This window comes from Neoarius graeffei, chromosome 6 (assembly GCF_027579695.1).
Source record: "Neoarius graeffei isolate fNeoGra1 chromosome 6, fNeoGra1.pri, whole genome shotgun sequence".
Classification (NCBI taxonomy): domain Eukaryota; kingdom Metazoa; phylum Chordata; class Actinopteri; order Siluriformes; family Ariidae; genus Neoarius; species Neoarius graeffei.
Window position 1 is genome coordinate 81,341,106 of NC_083574.1, and position 12,900 is coordinate 81,354,005.

At 39.1% G+C, this 12,900-nt stretch overlaps 1 protein-coding gene across 5 annotated transcripts in view; it reads left to right on the forward strand.

Moving 5' to 3' along the window:
- Nucleotides 1–1,379: 1,379 nt before the first annotated feature.
- The window catches only part of LOC132888107 (von Willebrand factor A domain-containing protein 7-like), a 43,971-nt gene continuing 32,450 nt past the window's right edge, over nt 1,380–12,900 (forward strand). The window contains exons 1-8 of one of the 5 annotated variants that reach the window (XM_060924102.1): nt 1,380–1,646; nt 3,305–3,496; nt 5,103–5,234; nt 6,789–7,031; nt 7,901–8,134; nt 8,391–8,487; nt 9,235–9,366; nt 11,529–11,724. In XM_060924102.1, coding sequence (XP_060780085.1) covers nt 6,831–7,031; nt 7,901–8,134; nt 8,391–8,487; nt 9,235–9,366; nt 11,529–11,724 — 860 coding nt within the window. In that variant the 5' untranslated portion in view covers nt 1,380–1,646; nt 3,305–3,496; nt 5,103–5,234; nt 6,789–6,830. Of the gene's footprint in view, nt 1,647–2,446; nt 2,516–3,304; nt 3,497–5,102; nt 5,235–6,788; nt 7,032–7,900; nt 8,135–8,390; nt 8,488–9,234; nt 9,367–11,528; nt 11,725–12,900 lie in introns of all 5 variants that reach the window. The other 4 variants (XM_060924103.1, XM_060924104.1, XM_060924101.1 and 1 more) reach the window with 4 other exon arrangements.

Sequence of the window (12,900 nt, forward strand, 5' to 3'; positions counted from 1 at the left end):
GCACCTGGAGGAAACCCACACAGACACAGTGAGAACATACAAATTCCACACAGAAAGGCCCCGGGTTTGAACCCAAATCCTTTTTGCTATGAGGTGAAAGTTCTAACCACTGCACTGCCATGCTGCCCAATCCCCCAACTTGTGATATGTTAAATGTTTTATTTAGATGACTATAGGTGAATAACAATATATACAGAATAATTTTGTTCTTTTGCATGGAACAGAATTAAATTAAGGCAATTTAATATTTAGAGGGGAAAACTGGAAAGTGGACAGAATTCCATTTTACTAAATATTTTATGGGGCGTTGCTAAGATCTGAGGCGGCATAGTGGTGTAGTGGTTAGCACTGCCGCCTCACAGCAAAAAGGTTCTGGGTTCGAGCCCAGTGGCTGACGAGGGCCTTTCTGTGTCGAGTTTGCATGTTCTCCCTGTGTCTGGTTTCCCCCACAGTCCAAAGACATGCAGGTTAGGTTAATTGGTGGCTCTAAATTGACCGTAGGTGTGAATGTGAGTGTGAATGGTTGTTTGTCTCTATGTGTCAGCCCTGCGATGACCTGGCAACTTGTCCAGGGTGTACCCTGCCTCTCACCCATAGTCAGCTGGGATAGGCTCCAGCTTGCCTGCAACCCTGAACAGTATAAGTGGTATGGATAATGGATGGATGGATGGATGATGATGATGATGATGATAATAATAATGTTTATCCTCTTAGTATTTATCTCATATAAGGATTGTCCATTTGTCCTCAAATATAATTGCTAAAAAATAACAAAGTATAAAAGAATCTTCTGGTGCAAGAAATAAATATTTCTAACAGTTCGGTCATGGCAACCTATTCGAGTGGCTGTTTTATTTTGCCATTCTATTGTCTCATTCACTCCATTCCTGCACTAAAGCTTACATAGTACCTCCTACTCCTACACACACACAGACACACACACACACACACACCCCTTTTAATCAGACAGTGTTTTTTGATGACTCAAATTTAATAAACAGACCAACAATAGCAGCACAACTCAGAAAGTGAAGCCCAAACAGAACCACACATTCATCAGAAGAATTTACCATTTCACAAACACATCTATAACAGAACTCTACCAAACTATGTCTAATGCCAAAAATTGGGTTGGAGTGCAAGTTTTATATTTTTCTCCTATAACATCTGAATGAAGGAGTCATCATTGTGTCTTTTCCTACAGAAGCAAAAGAAGAGATTGAAAGGCTGGGGGGTGGGCCCGTTGTTCACACATACCAACACTTAATGTATTCAGTCCTTTTGTAAGAAACAAATGCACCATGCCATAATAGGGTAAGAAAGGCAAAAGAAAGAGAAATGCTCAGGAGGCGGGAGACATATGAGGCAACACGGACTCCCATCTTCTAACCAAACAACCTGCGTCCATTTCAGCGCCTTTGCTTTTACAGGGTGCTTCTTTGAATGTTTAATTCATTTGAAAAAGTTTAACAGGGCTTCAGTAAAATAAGTTCTGTCTGTTAGTGGGTGTGAAAAACCAAGGACACTTCATACATGCGCTTATGAGTTTCCTGATTGGTGAGGTGACAGCACAGTGCTCATAACTGACTGGAGCTGCCAGAGTGATGGGATCCGTGTAGAATAAAGAACAGAAAACTGAATGACAGGTAAGATGTGATAATGGATTATGATATATTGTATGGAGTGCAACAGCAGATGGCCTTTATTATTGTTTATACTGTATGTATAATGAATATTGCAATAGGCATGAGTAAACTGACTTAGTGGTGTAAAATGTGCTTTTGTTAAGTGGTTATACTTATTATAAAATAATAATCATTTTTCTGAAAAGGCTTAAAAGTTTGAATCCATAACCACATGACAGTGGATTTATTTATTTACCACTGTACATCTACAAGTGACTTGAAACCCAGTAAATTTACACTTCCAACACCGTAGTGGTTCATGTTCATTGTTTTAGCAAATAAATATAATATACAAGTCCTGAAAATAATTTTCTGAACTTCTTACTCATATTTGTAGTCCATAGCCAACACTACACCATAAGTTTTTTTCTTCTTTTTGTTGCAAGCACAATTAGTTAAATTTTTTTTTATTATAAATGTATAATATTTGCCATGCATCAACATTTGAAATGCAGTATCAGAGTCTTGGACAGACCAATATACTGTACACACACACTGTACATAACCAGACAGCAGGTATAGCATGTACAGCATGGAATTGCAAATAAATGCTTTTACAAATCTACAGTTATTACACACACAAGTTTATTTCCATGACTTAACACACATACAGTCTCCGGTCTGATCAATGTAACTGATCAGCATATGAATGGCTTGAGTGAAAACAATACCAAAACAAGCAGAATCATCTCTCCATGTTTAAAAGTTGACAATAGAATAATAAAAGTGCCAAATCACTTGGTCTTTATTCTTTGCTGTAGCTTCCACCCTGATTCTCACCACATCCTGTAAAGACGCTCTGAAACACAACACGTCTGTCTAAACCACAGGTTAGCACAAAAACCATTGTTTCACTCAGCTAGACTAAAATACCTAATTTAATTAAATAACTACTGCAAAAACATTGCCTTGACTCCATTTCATTATATTATGCTATATTTTATGATTAAAATATACCTCAACCACTGACAAATTAATAACACATTTCCAGGAGGGACCCTGTACTTTATATAGCACATAAATTCATTTAAATAATGGAATGAATAGTTTTCACTGGTGTTCACAATCTACAGAGTTAGGAAGTAATCTGTTTTTTAAAGTATTACTATTAGTACCTTATTTGGAAATTTCCTCAGATTTGTAAAATGAACATTTGCACACATGCACCTGCCTTTGTCATGTCATGTATATTGTGTATTGTACTTAAATAGCTAGATGTTCAGATAGCTAAATGTCTTTGTAGATAGCTATGCATAGAGTTACTTACAGTACATACATTGTTTTGTAATCTTTCTATTTTCTCTGTAAATGCACCATGGGGAGCCTGAGGGAGATGGTATTTCAATGCACTGTACAGTATATTTGTATATGGATGTATTGACATAAACCTTTCTTGAATCTTGACTCTTGTAAATTATTTCCAGGTAATCTGCATATCAATGGAGAGCCCCCCTCCCAAATCTCTTTAAATGGGTGTGCAACCTCTGAATATTCTTGGGTTTCATGTGACATCACATTCGTCTCATTAGTTATTCAAAACTTTAGCTGGTGGTCCACCAAAGCGCAGTTGACAAAGTGTTTGTAAGGATGAAAAATGCCTTACATTTGTGTTGTTTTAGGTTGTTCAAATCGATCAAACTGTGAAACTTATAAAAGTTTCTTCAGGGTTCCCTGTGAACTAATAAAAAAGGATGAATGAACACAGGATTTCACAAAAAGACATCAAGAAAGGTTGCTTTTGAACCTCTCAGTGAAATCGAAGGGAGCCGAGTTGAAGCATGTTCGAGTTTGCAGTGATCACTTGGTGAAAGGTTTGTATATCCCTCTCAACTATGTCCTTAGTGTTCTCCAAGTACTTTTCTTGCTATGTGCCATTATTTTATGGTACTTTTTTTAGTCATGAAGGGCTAAAGTCCCTAGCTGTTTCTTTGTTTACTCCTCACAAAGTCCATATGCATGAAGGTCGTAACAAAATTTTTACCCAGACATACAGGTACAATGCGCCATGATCACTTGTCCGTCTTGTTGAACTAAGATCCAGGTCTTTAAAGGGGTTTCTGATGATCTTTGTGAATGATTTACCTGAGAGATAAGAGCCAACACAAGTGAGAATCAAGCAAACTGTTGTTTGTTTACATTTCAACTTACAGCGCTTCGTTGTAAGTTGCTTTCTCACCAACCGGCCCCAGACTGTGAGACTTGGCCCCCACTTCTCCTCCACCCGCACGTTGAGCACCGGCTCTCCACAGGGCTGTGTGCTGAGCCCCTCCTGTACTGCCTCTACACCCACAACTGCAGTTCGACGCACAACAACAACCTCATCGTCAAGTTTGCTGACGACACCACTGTGGTCAGACTCATCTCAAAGGGAGACGAGGCAGCCTACAGAGAGGAGGTCCTGAAGTTGGGAGCCTGGTGTTTGGAGAATAACCTTGTTCTGAACACCAAGAAAACCAAAGAGATCATCATTGACTTCAGGAAGCACAGCACTGACCTAGCCCCCCTTCATATCAATGGCGAGTGTGTGAAGAGGGTCCACACCTTCCGGTTTCTCGGCGTTCTCATCTCCGCCGACATATCCTGGACAGAGAACATCATGGTAGTCATCAAGAAGGCTCAGCAGTGGCTACACTTCCTGAGAGTCCTCAGGAAGTACAACCTAGACTCCAACCTGCTGCTGACCTTCTACCGCTCATCCATTGAGAGCCAGCTGATGTACTGTATCACAGTATGGTATGGCAGCTGCACTGCTGTAGACAGGGAGAGGCTCCAGAGAGTAGTAAAGGCAGCACAGAAGATCATCGGCCGCCCTCTCCCCTCCCTGATGGACATTTACACCTCCCGCTGCCTCAGCAGAGCTAAGAACACTACCAAGGATAGCTCCCACCCTGGCTTTGATCTGCTTGACCTGTTGCCCTCAGGGAGGCGCTACAGGTGCATCAAGACAAAAACAAATAGATTCAAAAACAGCTTCTTTCCAAAAGCCATAACCACCCTGAACTCGAATATGCACTGACTTTATAGTTTAACCCCCCCAGCCCCCGGGCTCTCCCTGTGCAATACTTTATAATGTGCAATACCCAGACTCTCCCTGTGCAATACTTATAATGTGCAATACCCGGACTCTCTCTGTGCAATACTTATAATACTTACATATAATGTGCAATACCTGGACTCTCTCTGTGCAATACTTATGTGCAATACCCCACTCCATAATGTGGAACACAACACTGTACATAGCACCCCCTTTTTTTTGCACTATATTCTTTGTTCTGTGTTTATATTGCATATTTTTATGCTATTTGCACTGTGACTGGAGTTGCTTTTAATCTCATTGTACATGTGTATAGTGACAATAAAGGCATTCTATTCTATTCTATTCTATTCTATTCTATTCTATTCTATTCTATTCTACAGCGCTTCGTTGAAAGACATGAACAAAAAGCTTAAAAGAACCCAAAACATACTTGCACGGGCAAAAACAATACAGGATTCATTCGGCAGCGACTTGATACCGAGGTCCTTTACCCAGCCACATACAAAAAAGTTGTAAGGCTCCATACTCTTCCATGCTTTCATCTGTTTTACGGTGTAGAAGGATGTCTGCAACACCAGATAGTTCGAGATGTTGGGGAACTTGACTGAAGGGTAGTTTTTGAGATCGTATGACAAATCCTTCTTTCCCAGACTGTAGGGGTCTATTCCATTGCACATAGCAATCTTCTGAATATATCTAAAGCAAGCAGTGGTTTCTAGATTATGAGCATATTCTTTTAAGTTATCGCTAGTTGTTTGCGCTATGGCAATTGTTTTGATTCGCTTGACCACCAGCTGTTTCACTTCCAGTAAAACCGCTAAGAAAAGTCACGTGACTGAAACCCAAGAATAAGTTGACTTAATATACAGTAAGTTAGACTTAGGTCTTTGACTATGAATACAGCCCTACATTTTCATACACAACAGCACTACATTTGTCTAGAATAATGTAATTGTAAAGTCATACACTGATTTTTTTTTGTATGAAATCGCTTCAAGGAGTCTATCCTCATCTCATTATCTCTAGCTGCTTTATCCTGTTCTACAGGGTCGCAGGCAAGCTGGAGCCTATCCCAGCTGACTATGGGCAAAAGGCGGGGTACACCCTGGACAAGTCGCCAGATCACCACAGGGCTGACACATAGACACAGACAACCATTCACACCTACGGTCAATTTAGAGTCACCAGTTAACCTAACCTGCATGTCTTTGGACTGTGGGGGAAACTGGAGCACCCGGAGGAAACCCACGCGGACATGGGGAGAGCATGCAAACTCCGCACAGAAAGGCCCTCGCCAGCCACGGGGCTCGAACCCAGACCTTCTTGCTGTGAGGCGACAGCGCTAACTGCTACACCACCATGCCGCCCAGAGTCTATCCTAACAAATATAAACCTTAACAAATGTAACACGTAAGTTTAACGGTGAAGTTGCCTTGTCAAAAGTTAATTAGTGGAATTTCTTGCCTTTTTGATGCATTTGAGACCATCAAACAGTAAATAGTAAATAATACAAATACAGTAAATAGTCCTATTCCACAATTGTTCAAGCGGCCTCTTGCCTCTTATACAGGCAGGGTTACAGTGGGGGCCAGTTTTCTGGTAACTGCGAGGTTTGACTCCCTTCTCGCATCTGTATTGTGGCACTTCACCAGATGGTAGTAGGTACCATTTTGATAATGATCTCTGGTTTGACCTGACCATGAGTAGAACTCATGATCTCCTGGCCGAGAGGTGGACAATTCCACAACTGTAGTAATCCATATTATGTCAAGAATCGCTGAACTAAGTGAAGAGAAATGACATTATGTCATTACTTTAAGACATGAAGTGTCTCTTAATTAATAAAAATAAATAAAAACCATTGAATTAAAAAGTGTCTCCAAACTTTTGACTGGTACTCCATATAACTCACTAAATAAAGTGATTTTTAACACTTCTTTGATGCTCATCAATAAACTCAGACAGTATTTGATTGCTTGGGGACTAAACTGAGATTCAAAGTAAAGTGTATGATTTTATACATGATTCTATACTGTATGTGATTGGTATGTCTATTTTTCTTACAGAACAGATGATTTTGGATACAACAAGCCATTACTGAGATTGTTATGATGGCTTGCATTAGTCTGTTCATTCTCCTGATTCATTATACTTCCATGTGCTGGGCTTTCCTGCCCAATTTCTGGTCCCGAGTGCTGACATTGTCATGGGACTCTTATACACACCAGTATATGACAGAGCAGGCTCTGCTCAATGTCACCATGGAGACTATTAACATGATGCCTGAAAACTTTGGAGAGCAGGAGCAGGTACGTGCTGTAGGATGATGGTATTTAACCCTCATGTTCTGCTGGTTACTTAGTAATCAAAGTCCTATTGAGATACATTTTTATGTAGCAATATACCTGTAAAAATGTATGCTATATAAGACGACTCATTATTCACAGTATATTATCTTCAGCTCCATTGAAATAGACACACAAACACTCTTCCCATTCATGAGGATTCTCCTAAGCTCTAGTGTGTGTGAAGGCAGAAGTGTAAAAGCTGGAAGGAATCTAGCAGAGAACAAAATCACCATTTGAGTAGAGAGAGTGTTTAATGTGATGCTCATTCAACCATTTGACAGTGATCTTTATACTGTGATTCTTTGAGGAATCTCAGCCCTTAATATAGTCTCTGTAATTTAACAAACACACAATTCACGATTTAAAAACATTTTAGCATTATTCTGTTTTCATAAAAAGTTTAATTGGGGCATTTTGGCCCAAATAACTGTGATTGTTGTATTATTAATCTTTGAAATGATAAAATTACTATTTTTTTTTAAAAAACGATTTATTTTCTCAGTTTATCTCCCTGGAAAGCCTATACTTAAACATATATACATTTGTATGCATTTTATGTATTGTTTTATATAATAAAGTATACACTTATGTCTATAATTATTGGCACCATTGATGTTAAACTACATGACAGTAAAAATTGTTTTTTGCTTTGCTTTTTGAGCAAAATAGATAAAACATACCATGACTAGATCAGCAATGATGAGTTCTCATCTGACAGCACAATACAAAAAAAAAAAAAAACCTTCTGTAGTCTCATGTAGTGTTTGGTCTTGGTTTAGGTGGTCTTGACAATAATACTAGTCTTATGTGCTCACTTGTGTTAAAATCAGGTTGACCTGGGTCGAGCATTTTGGAAATCCATGGGTGAAGTGGTCAGTGCCAATGCTGAAATGGACTTCCTGAGTGCTACACGATCTGACCCAGTGTATCACTTTGACTCAGAGAGAGTAGAAGGAAGCATAGAGATGATGCGGGACTTCTGGAAGCAAGTGGTTCTGTTGACTCAGAAGAAGGATTATCAGGGAGCGAGATATATCCTGGGACAGCTCCTCCATGGTTTACAGGTTCATTACACATTGCAAAAGCATTTTTAATCAAGTTAGCAACTTACTAAGTCTGCTTCAAACTGTGTAAACAAGATCCACAGCAGCATTTAAAGACCAATAAAGTTAAAAAAAATATATTTTAAAAATATGCCTTTCAATGTTTGAGTATTAAATGTGCAAAAAACACAGTCCATTACCCATACTTACACTTCTTAATCCAAAAATAAAATGCAATCAACCGAATAGTACTTTATGTATGGTTATGTGTTTTTAGGACTTTTATAGTCACAGCAACTGGGTGGAAATGGGACAGCGTACTGAGTACCTTCATCTGTTGCACCCCAAAGAACCGGCAGTACCTGTAGCTTCAGGTGAGCTGCAGAGTGTGCAGAATGAGCTTGACTTTGGGACAAAGGCAACCCCCCCCCAAAAAAAAAAAAAAAAAAAACACAACAAAAACACCATGATCTATAGTACTGTGAAAAAATCTTAGGCACACTATTTTTTTTTTTATACAAACATTGTTATAGATTTCAATTTCATGACTTCTACATTATCGAGTCAGTACAAAAACATTTTACAGTTCTACGTGTTCATTTTCCAGCACAAAATTAAATGTTACAGAAAAAAAAATTGTATCTGAGCAGTGTATTACATAAGAGAACACTCTCCAGATTAAAAAAGAAAGCATAATGAAGGCTACTGGGTTTTGGTGCAAAATTAAGAAGCCTAGTGTGACAGTCAAAGTGCCCAGAAGAACTGTGGCTGGTTCTGTAAGATGCTCAGTAAAACCTACAGCTCATTTCCTTTTCAAACTGCACTCATTGTACCTGAGACTACTATTTTTTATTTTTATTTTTTAAAGAAAAGGGTCGAGTCATCTCACACCAAATATCAACTTTATTTCATTTATTATGGCTCACTGCTTATAGTATTTTTTTAAATATTGAAACATTTAATTTCATTATTTTTAAGCCATTTTGGTCTACAGCCTTTCTTTACATGTGCCTCAGACTTTTGTACAGTACTGTATCAGAATATGTAGCATATAACAATTAAACCTTAGCTGTTAGCTGTAAACATAGCAGTCTGACATTATTTGAATACTGTGGTTTCAGAGGACACACCTACCTGTGCTGCATGCCATAGATATAGATGTTATAATAATTTACTGGAAGCGCTGGTCAGGGGTTCACCAGAGCCTCTTCTAACCACTGGATATTTCAGCACTTACCCAGTAAAACCTAGAGGTAAGTTCACTCCTCAAGGGTAAACTTGAAGCCACTCAAAGCCACAGACCTACATCATGTGTCATGCTAGTATCAAGCAAAAATTCCAATCCCAGCTGATAGTTCAGTGACACATTATAACATTTAACCCCTTTTATTATGAAATTTTAAATGCAAATCTCTGATCCTGCTTGTGTTAATTAATAAACTATCAATGGACCAGTTAAAACAGCATCCTTCATTTAGTCTGTGACCAAAATTAAGCTATTTATAATAGTTTTATTAGTGTGTAGTTGAATAATTTGGATCATTTACAGTGTTTTAAATGAAATCAAGATTAAATCCCAAAATTGGTATTCTTTCTCAGAAAGATATTTCTCTGGCTTTCCCATAAAATCTCCTTTTTTGCCATTATATTCTGAAATATAGAGTCGCTGTGAGGAAAGGTGGCAGCCTGAGTAAAGTCAAGAAGGCAAAGTTGTTTGGTTTACATTACAGGCATTTAGCAGACGCTCTTATCCAGAGCAACATACAATGTACCCAGGGCAGCCTGGGGAGCAGTCAGGGGTTAGATGCCTTGCTCAAGGGTGCTTCAGCCATTCCTGCTGGTCCAGGGAATCGAAGCAGCAACCTTTTGTTCCCAAAGCTGCTTCTCTAACCATTAGGCCATGGTTTAATTGTGGTCAGTAATATCAAGTTCCTTTGTGTGCTTGATAGTCGGAGTGTATGTAACGTTATGAACACGCTCGGCGTGGCAGCAGAGGTAGCTATGTAATGTCTTTACAACAGTAATGGATTACATACTGTAGCTAAAGGGTTTCAGTGCAGTCAATGTTCCCTGTATGAAAAAAAAGAAAAAGAAAAACAGAGGTTGTTGTAGTGTGAGGGCTGCGAACTTTTAGGGGAGTTGCAGCTTGACACAAAAGGAATGAGAATGACTAGAGTAATTAGAACATAATTGGGTAAAAAAAAGGAATAGGTAAGGGGTTAAAGATAGCCTAGTAAACTAGACCCACCCACCTAGTGGCCAAAAATATTTTTGCCTAGCAAATGGGTCTAGCCTCGCACCATATAAACAAAAACACCCCGGGCATCAAATCGTGCCCGACAATCACAACGCAAGGTTTTCGTTTGGATTCTTTTGGCAGGCTTTTGCAGGAGTGACGACAAAGCTGCGTGACGCTGGAGAAAGCACAACAGGAAAGATGGCTACCGTTAGTGTACAGCGCGCGTTTGACTCCGCTTTGGAATCAGTTTTAGAAGAATTAGACTTGGAGTTTTTGTTGAAACATGAGCAGGAAGAGGCTCTCCGCTCATTCCTTTTCAAGAAGGACGTTTTCGCTGTTTTGACGACCGGCTATGGCAAAAGTCTGATCTACCAGCTAGCTCTGCTCATAGCCAAAAGGAAGGGGCTAGTTTGTGCAGTACGAAGAATTAATAAACAGCTTTGAAACATTACTTTTTGATTGTTTCTTATTTTCCCGTTATTTTAAATTTAAGGGAAATTATTTCACCAAACACCACTAAATAAAAACTCTCAAAAACAGTTTAAGCAAACCCTTGAAAAACACTTGAAAAAAATAAGAGTGTATGTTAAGTATGTGGTACAGACTCCAAACTTGTGGTCATTATCTCCAAACTTCTTAATATCTAGAACCTGTTTATTAATTAATACGCATTTTGAAAAATTATTTATTTCAAGGTCTCCCCCACTGCACGCTCTGAGTACGTCACAGTCACTGTTGCGCTGATTGGTCAGAGCGTTGGCCTTTACGCACAGAGACAGTTTGAAAGACAGCGGGTTGTTCCTCCTACACCCATCGGAAATGTCTATGGATCGAGGCCAGACTAAATATTCACATTTAGTCTGGCTTGCCAGGCTAGGTTAAAGATGCATTTTAATTAGTATTTAGAAAAAAATATTGTGAAGTAATTGTCCAATCATACACCATGATTAACCATGAAACCATAAGTTTTATAAACAGTCTTTTTCTGCTTAGTATCATCATTATAGATTAGCATTGTTCCTTTAGTTCCATTACTATACCCAAACCAACACTGAAAAGGTCTGCAATCATTTGCCAGTAAATCCAAGCATTTACTCCTGTCTTTCTGTGTCTGACATGATATATAGTAAAGCCTGTATGATCTATACACATTAAAACTGCATTGGTGTCTCTTAGGGAAGTGTAGCCATGGTGGTATTCTGGACAGCAGTCGTCACCAGGCAGCTGAGGGTGGCATTAATAAGGACAGCATGTCCCCTCTCTTCTCCCCACACTACTTCCTTCACAAAGAGGCTGCACAGCTTGCTTCCAAGGCAACTCTCAGAGTGCTCCGTGACCTCAGAGATGAGGTGGGGCCCAAGAGCTTTCTCAGGTCAGAGGTCAACCTAAATTACTCTTTAAGAGACATTACAGTAATATAACCCAAGAAAGTGATTGCATTTTATTTGGGGCTGCAAGTCAGAGAATCAAATTAATGCAAGTTCTATGTAGTGTTTTTGGTGTTATTACCCCTTTTAAAAATTCCTTTATAAACACCACACTTTAAATTAAGGTGCAACAACACTTGTTGAAGTTCTTTCGAGTCCTTTTCATACAGTGGTGCTTGAAAGTTTGTGAACCCTTTAGAATTTTCTATATTTCTGCATAAACATGACCGAAAACATCATCAGATTTCCACACAAGTCCTAAAAGTAGATAAGGAGAACCCAGTTAAACAAATGAGACAAAAATATTATACTTAGTCATTTATTTATTGAGAAAAATAATCCAATATTACATATCTGTGAGTGGCAAAAGTATGTGAACCTCTAGGATTAGCAGTTAATTTGAAGGTGAAATTAGAGTGAAGTGTTTTCAATCAGTGGGATGACAATCAGGTGTGAGTTCGCACCCTGTTTTATTTAAAGAACAGGGAGCTATCAGAGTCTGATCTTCACAACACATGTTTGTGGAAGTGTATCATGGCATGAACAAAAGAGATTTCTGAGGACCTCAGAAAAGCATTGTTGATACTCATCAGGCTGGAAAAAGGTTACAAAACCATCTCTAAAGAGTTTGGACTCCACCAATCCGCAGTCAGACAGATTGTGTACAAATGGAGGAAATTCAAGACCACTGTTACCCTCCCCAGGAGTGGTCGACCAACAAAGATAACTCCAAGAGCAAGGCATGTAATAGTCGGCGAGGTCACAAAGGACCCCAAGGTAACTTCTAAGCAACTGAAGGCCTCTCTCACATTGGCTAATGTTAATGTTCATGAGTCCACCATCAGGAGAACACTGAACAACAATGGTGTGCATGGCAGGGTTGCAAGGAGAAAGCCACTGCTCTCCAAAAAGAACATTGCTGCTCATCTGCAGTTTGCTAAAGATCACGTAGACAAGACAGAAGGCTATTGGAAAAATGTTTTATGGACAGATGAGACCAAAATAGAACTTTTTGGTTTCAATGAGAAGCATTATGTTTGGAGAAAGGAAAACACTGCATTCCAGCATAAGAACCTTATCCCATCTGTGAAACATGGTGGTGGTAGTATCATGGTTTGGAC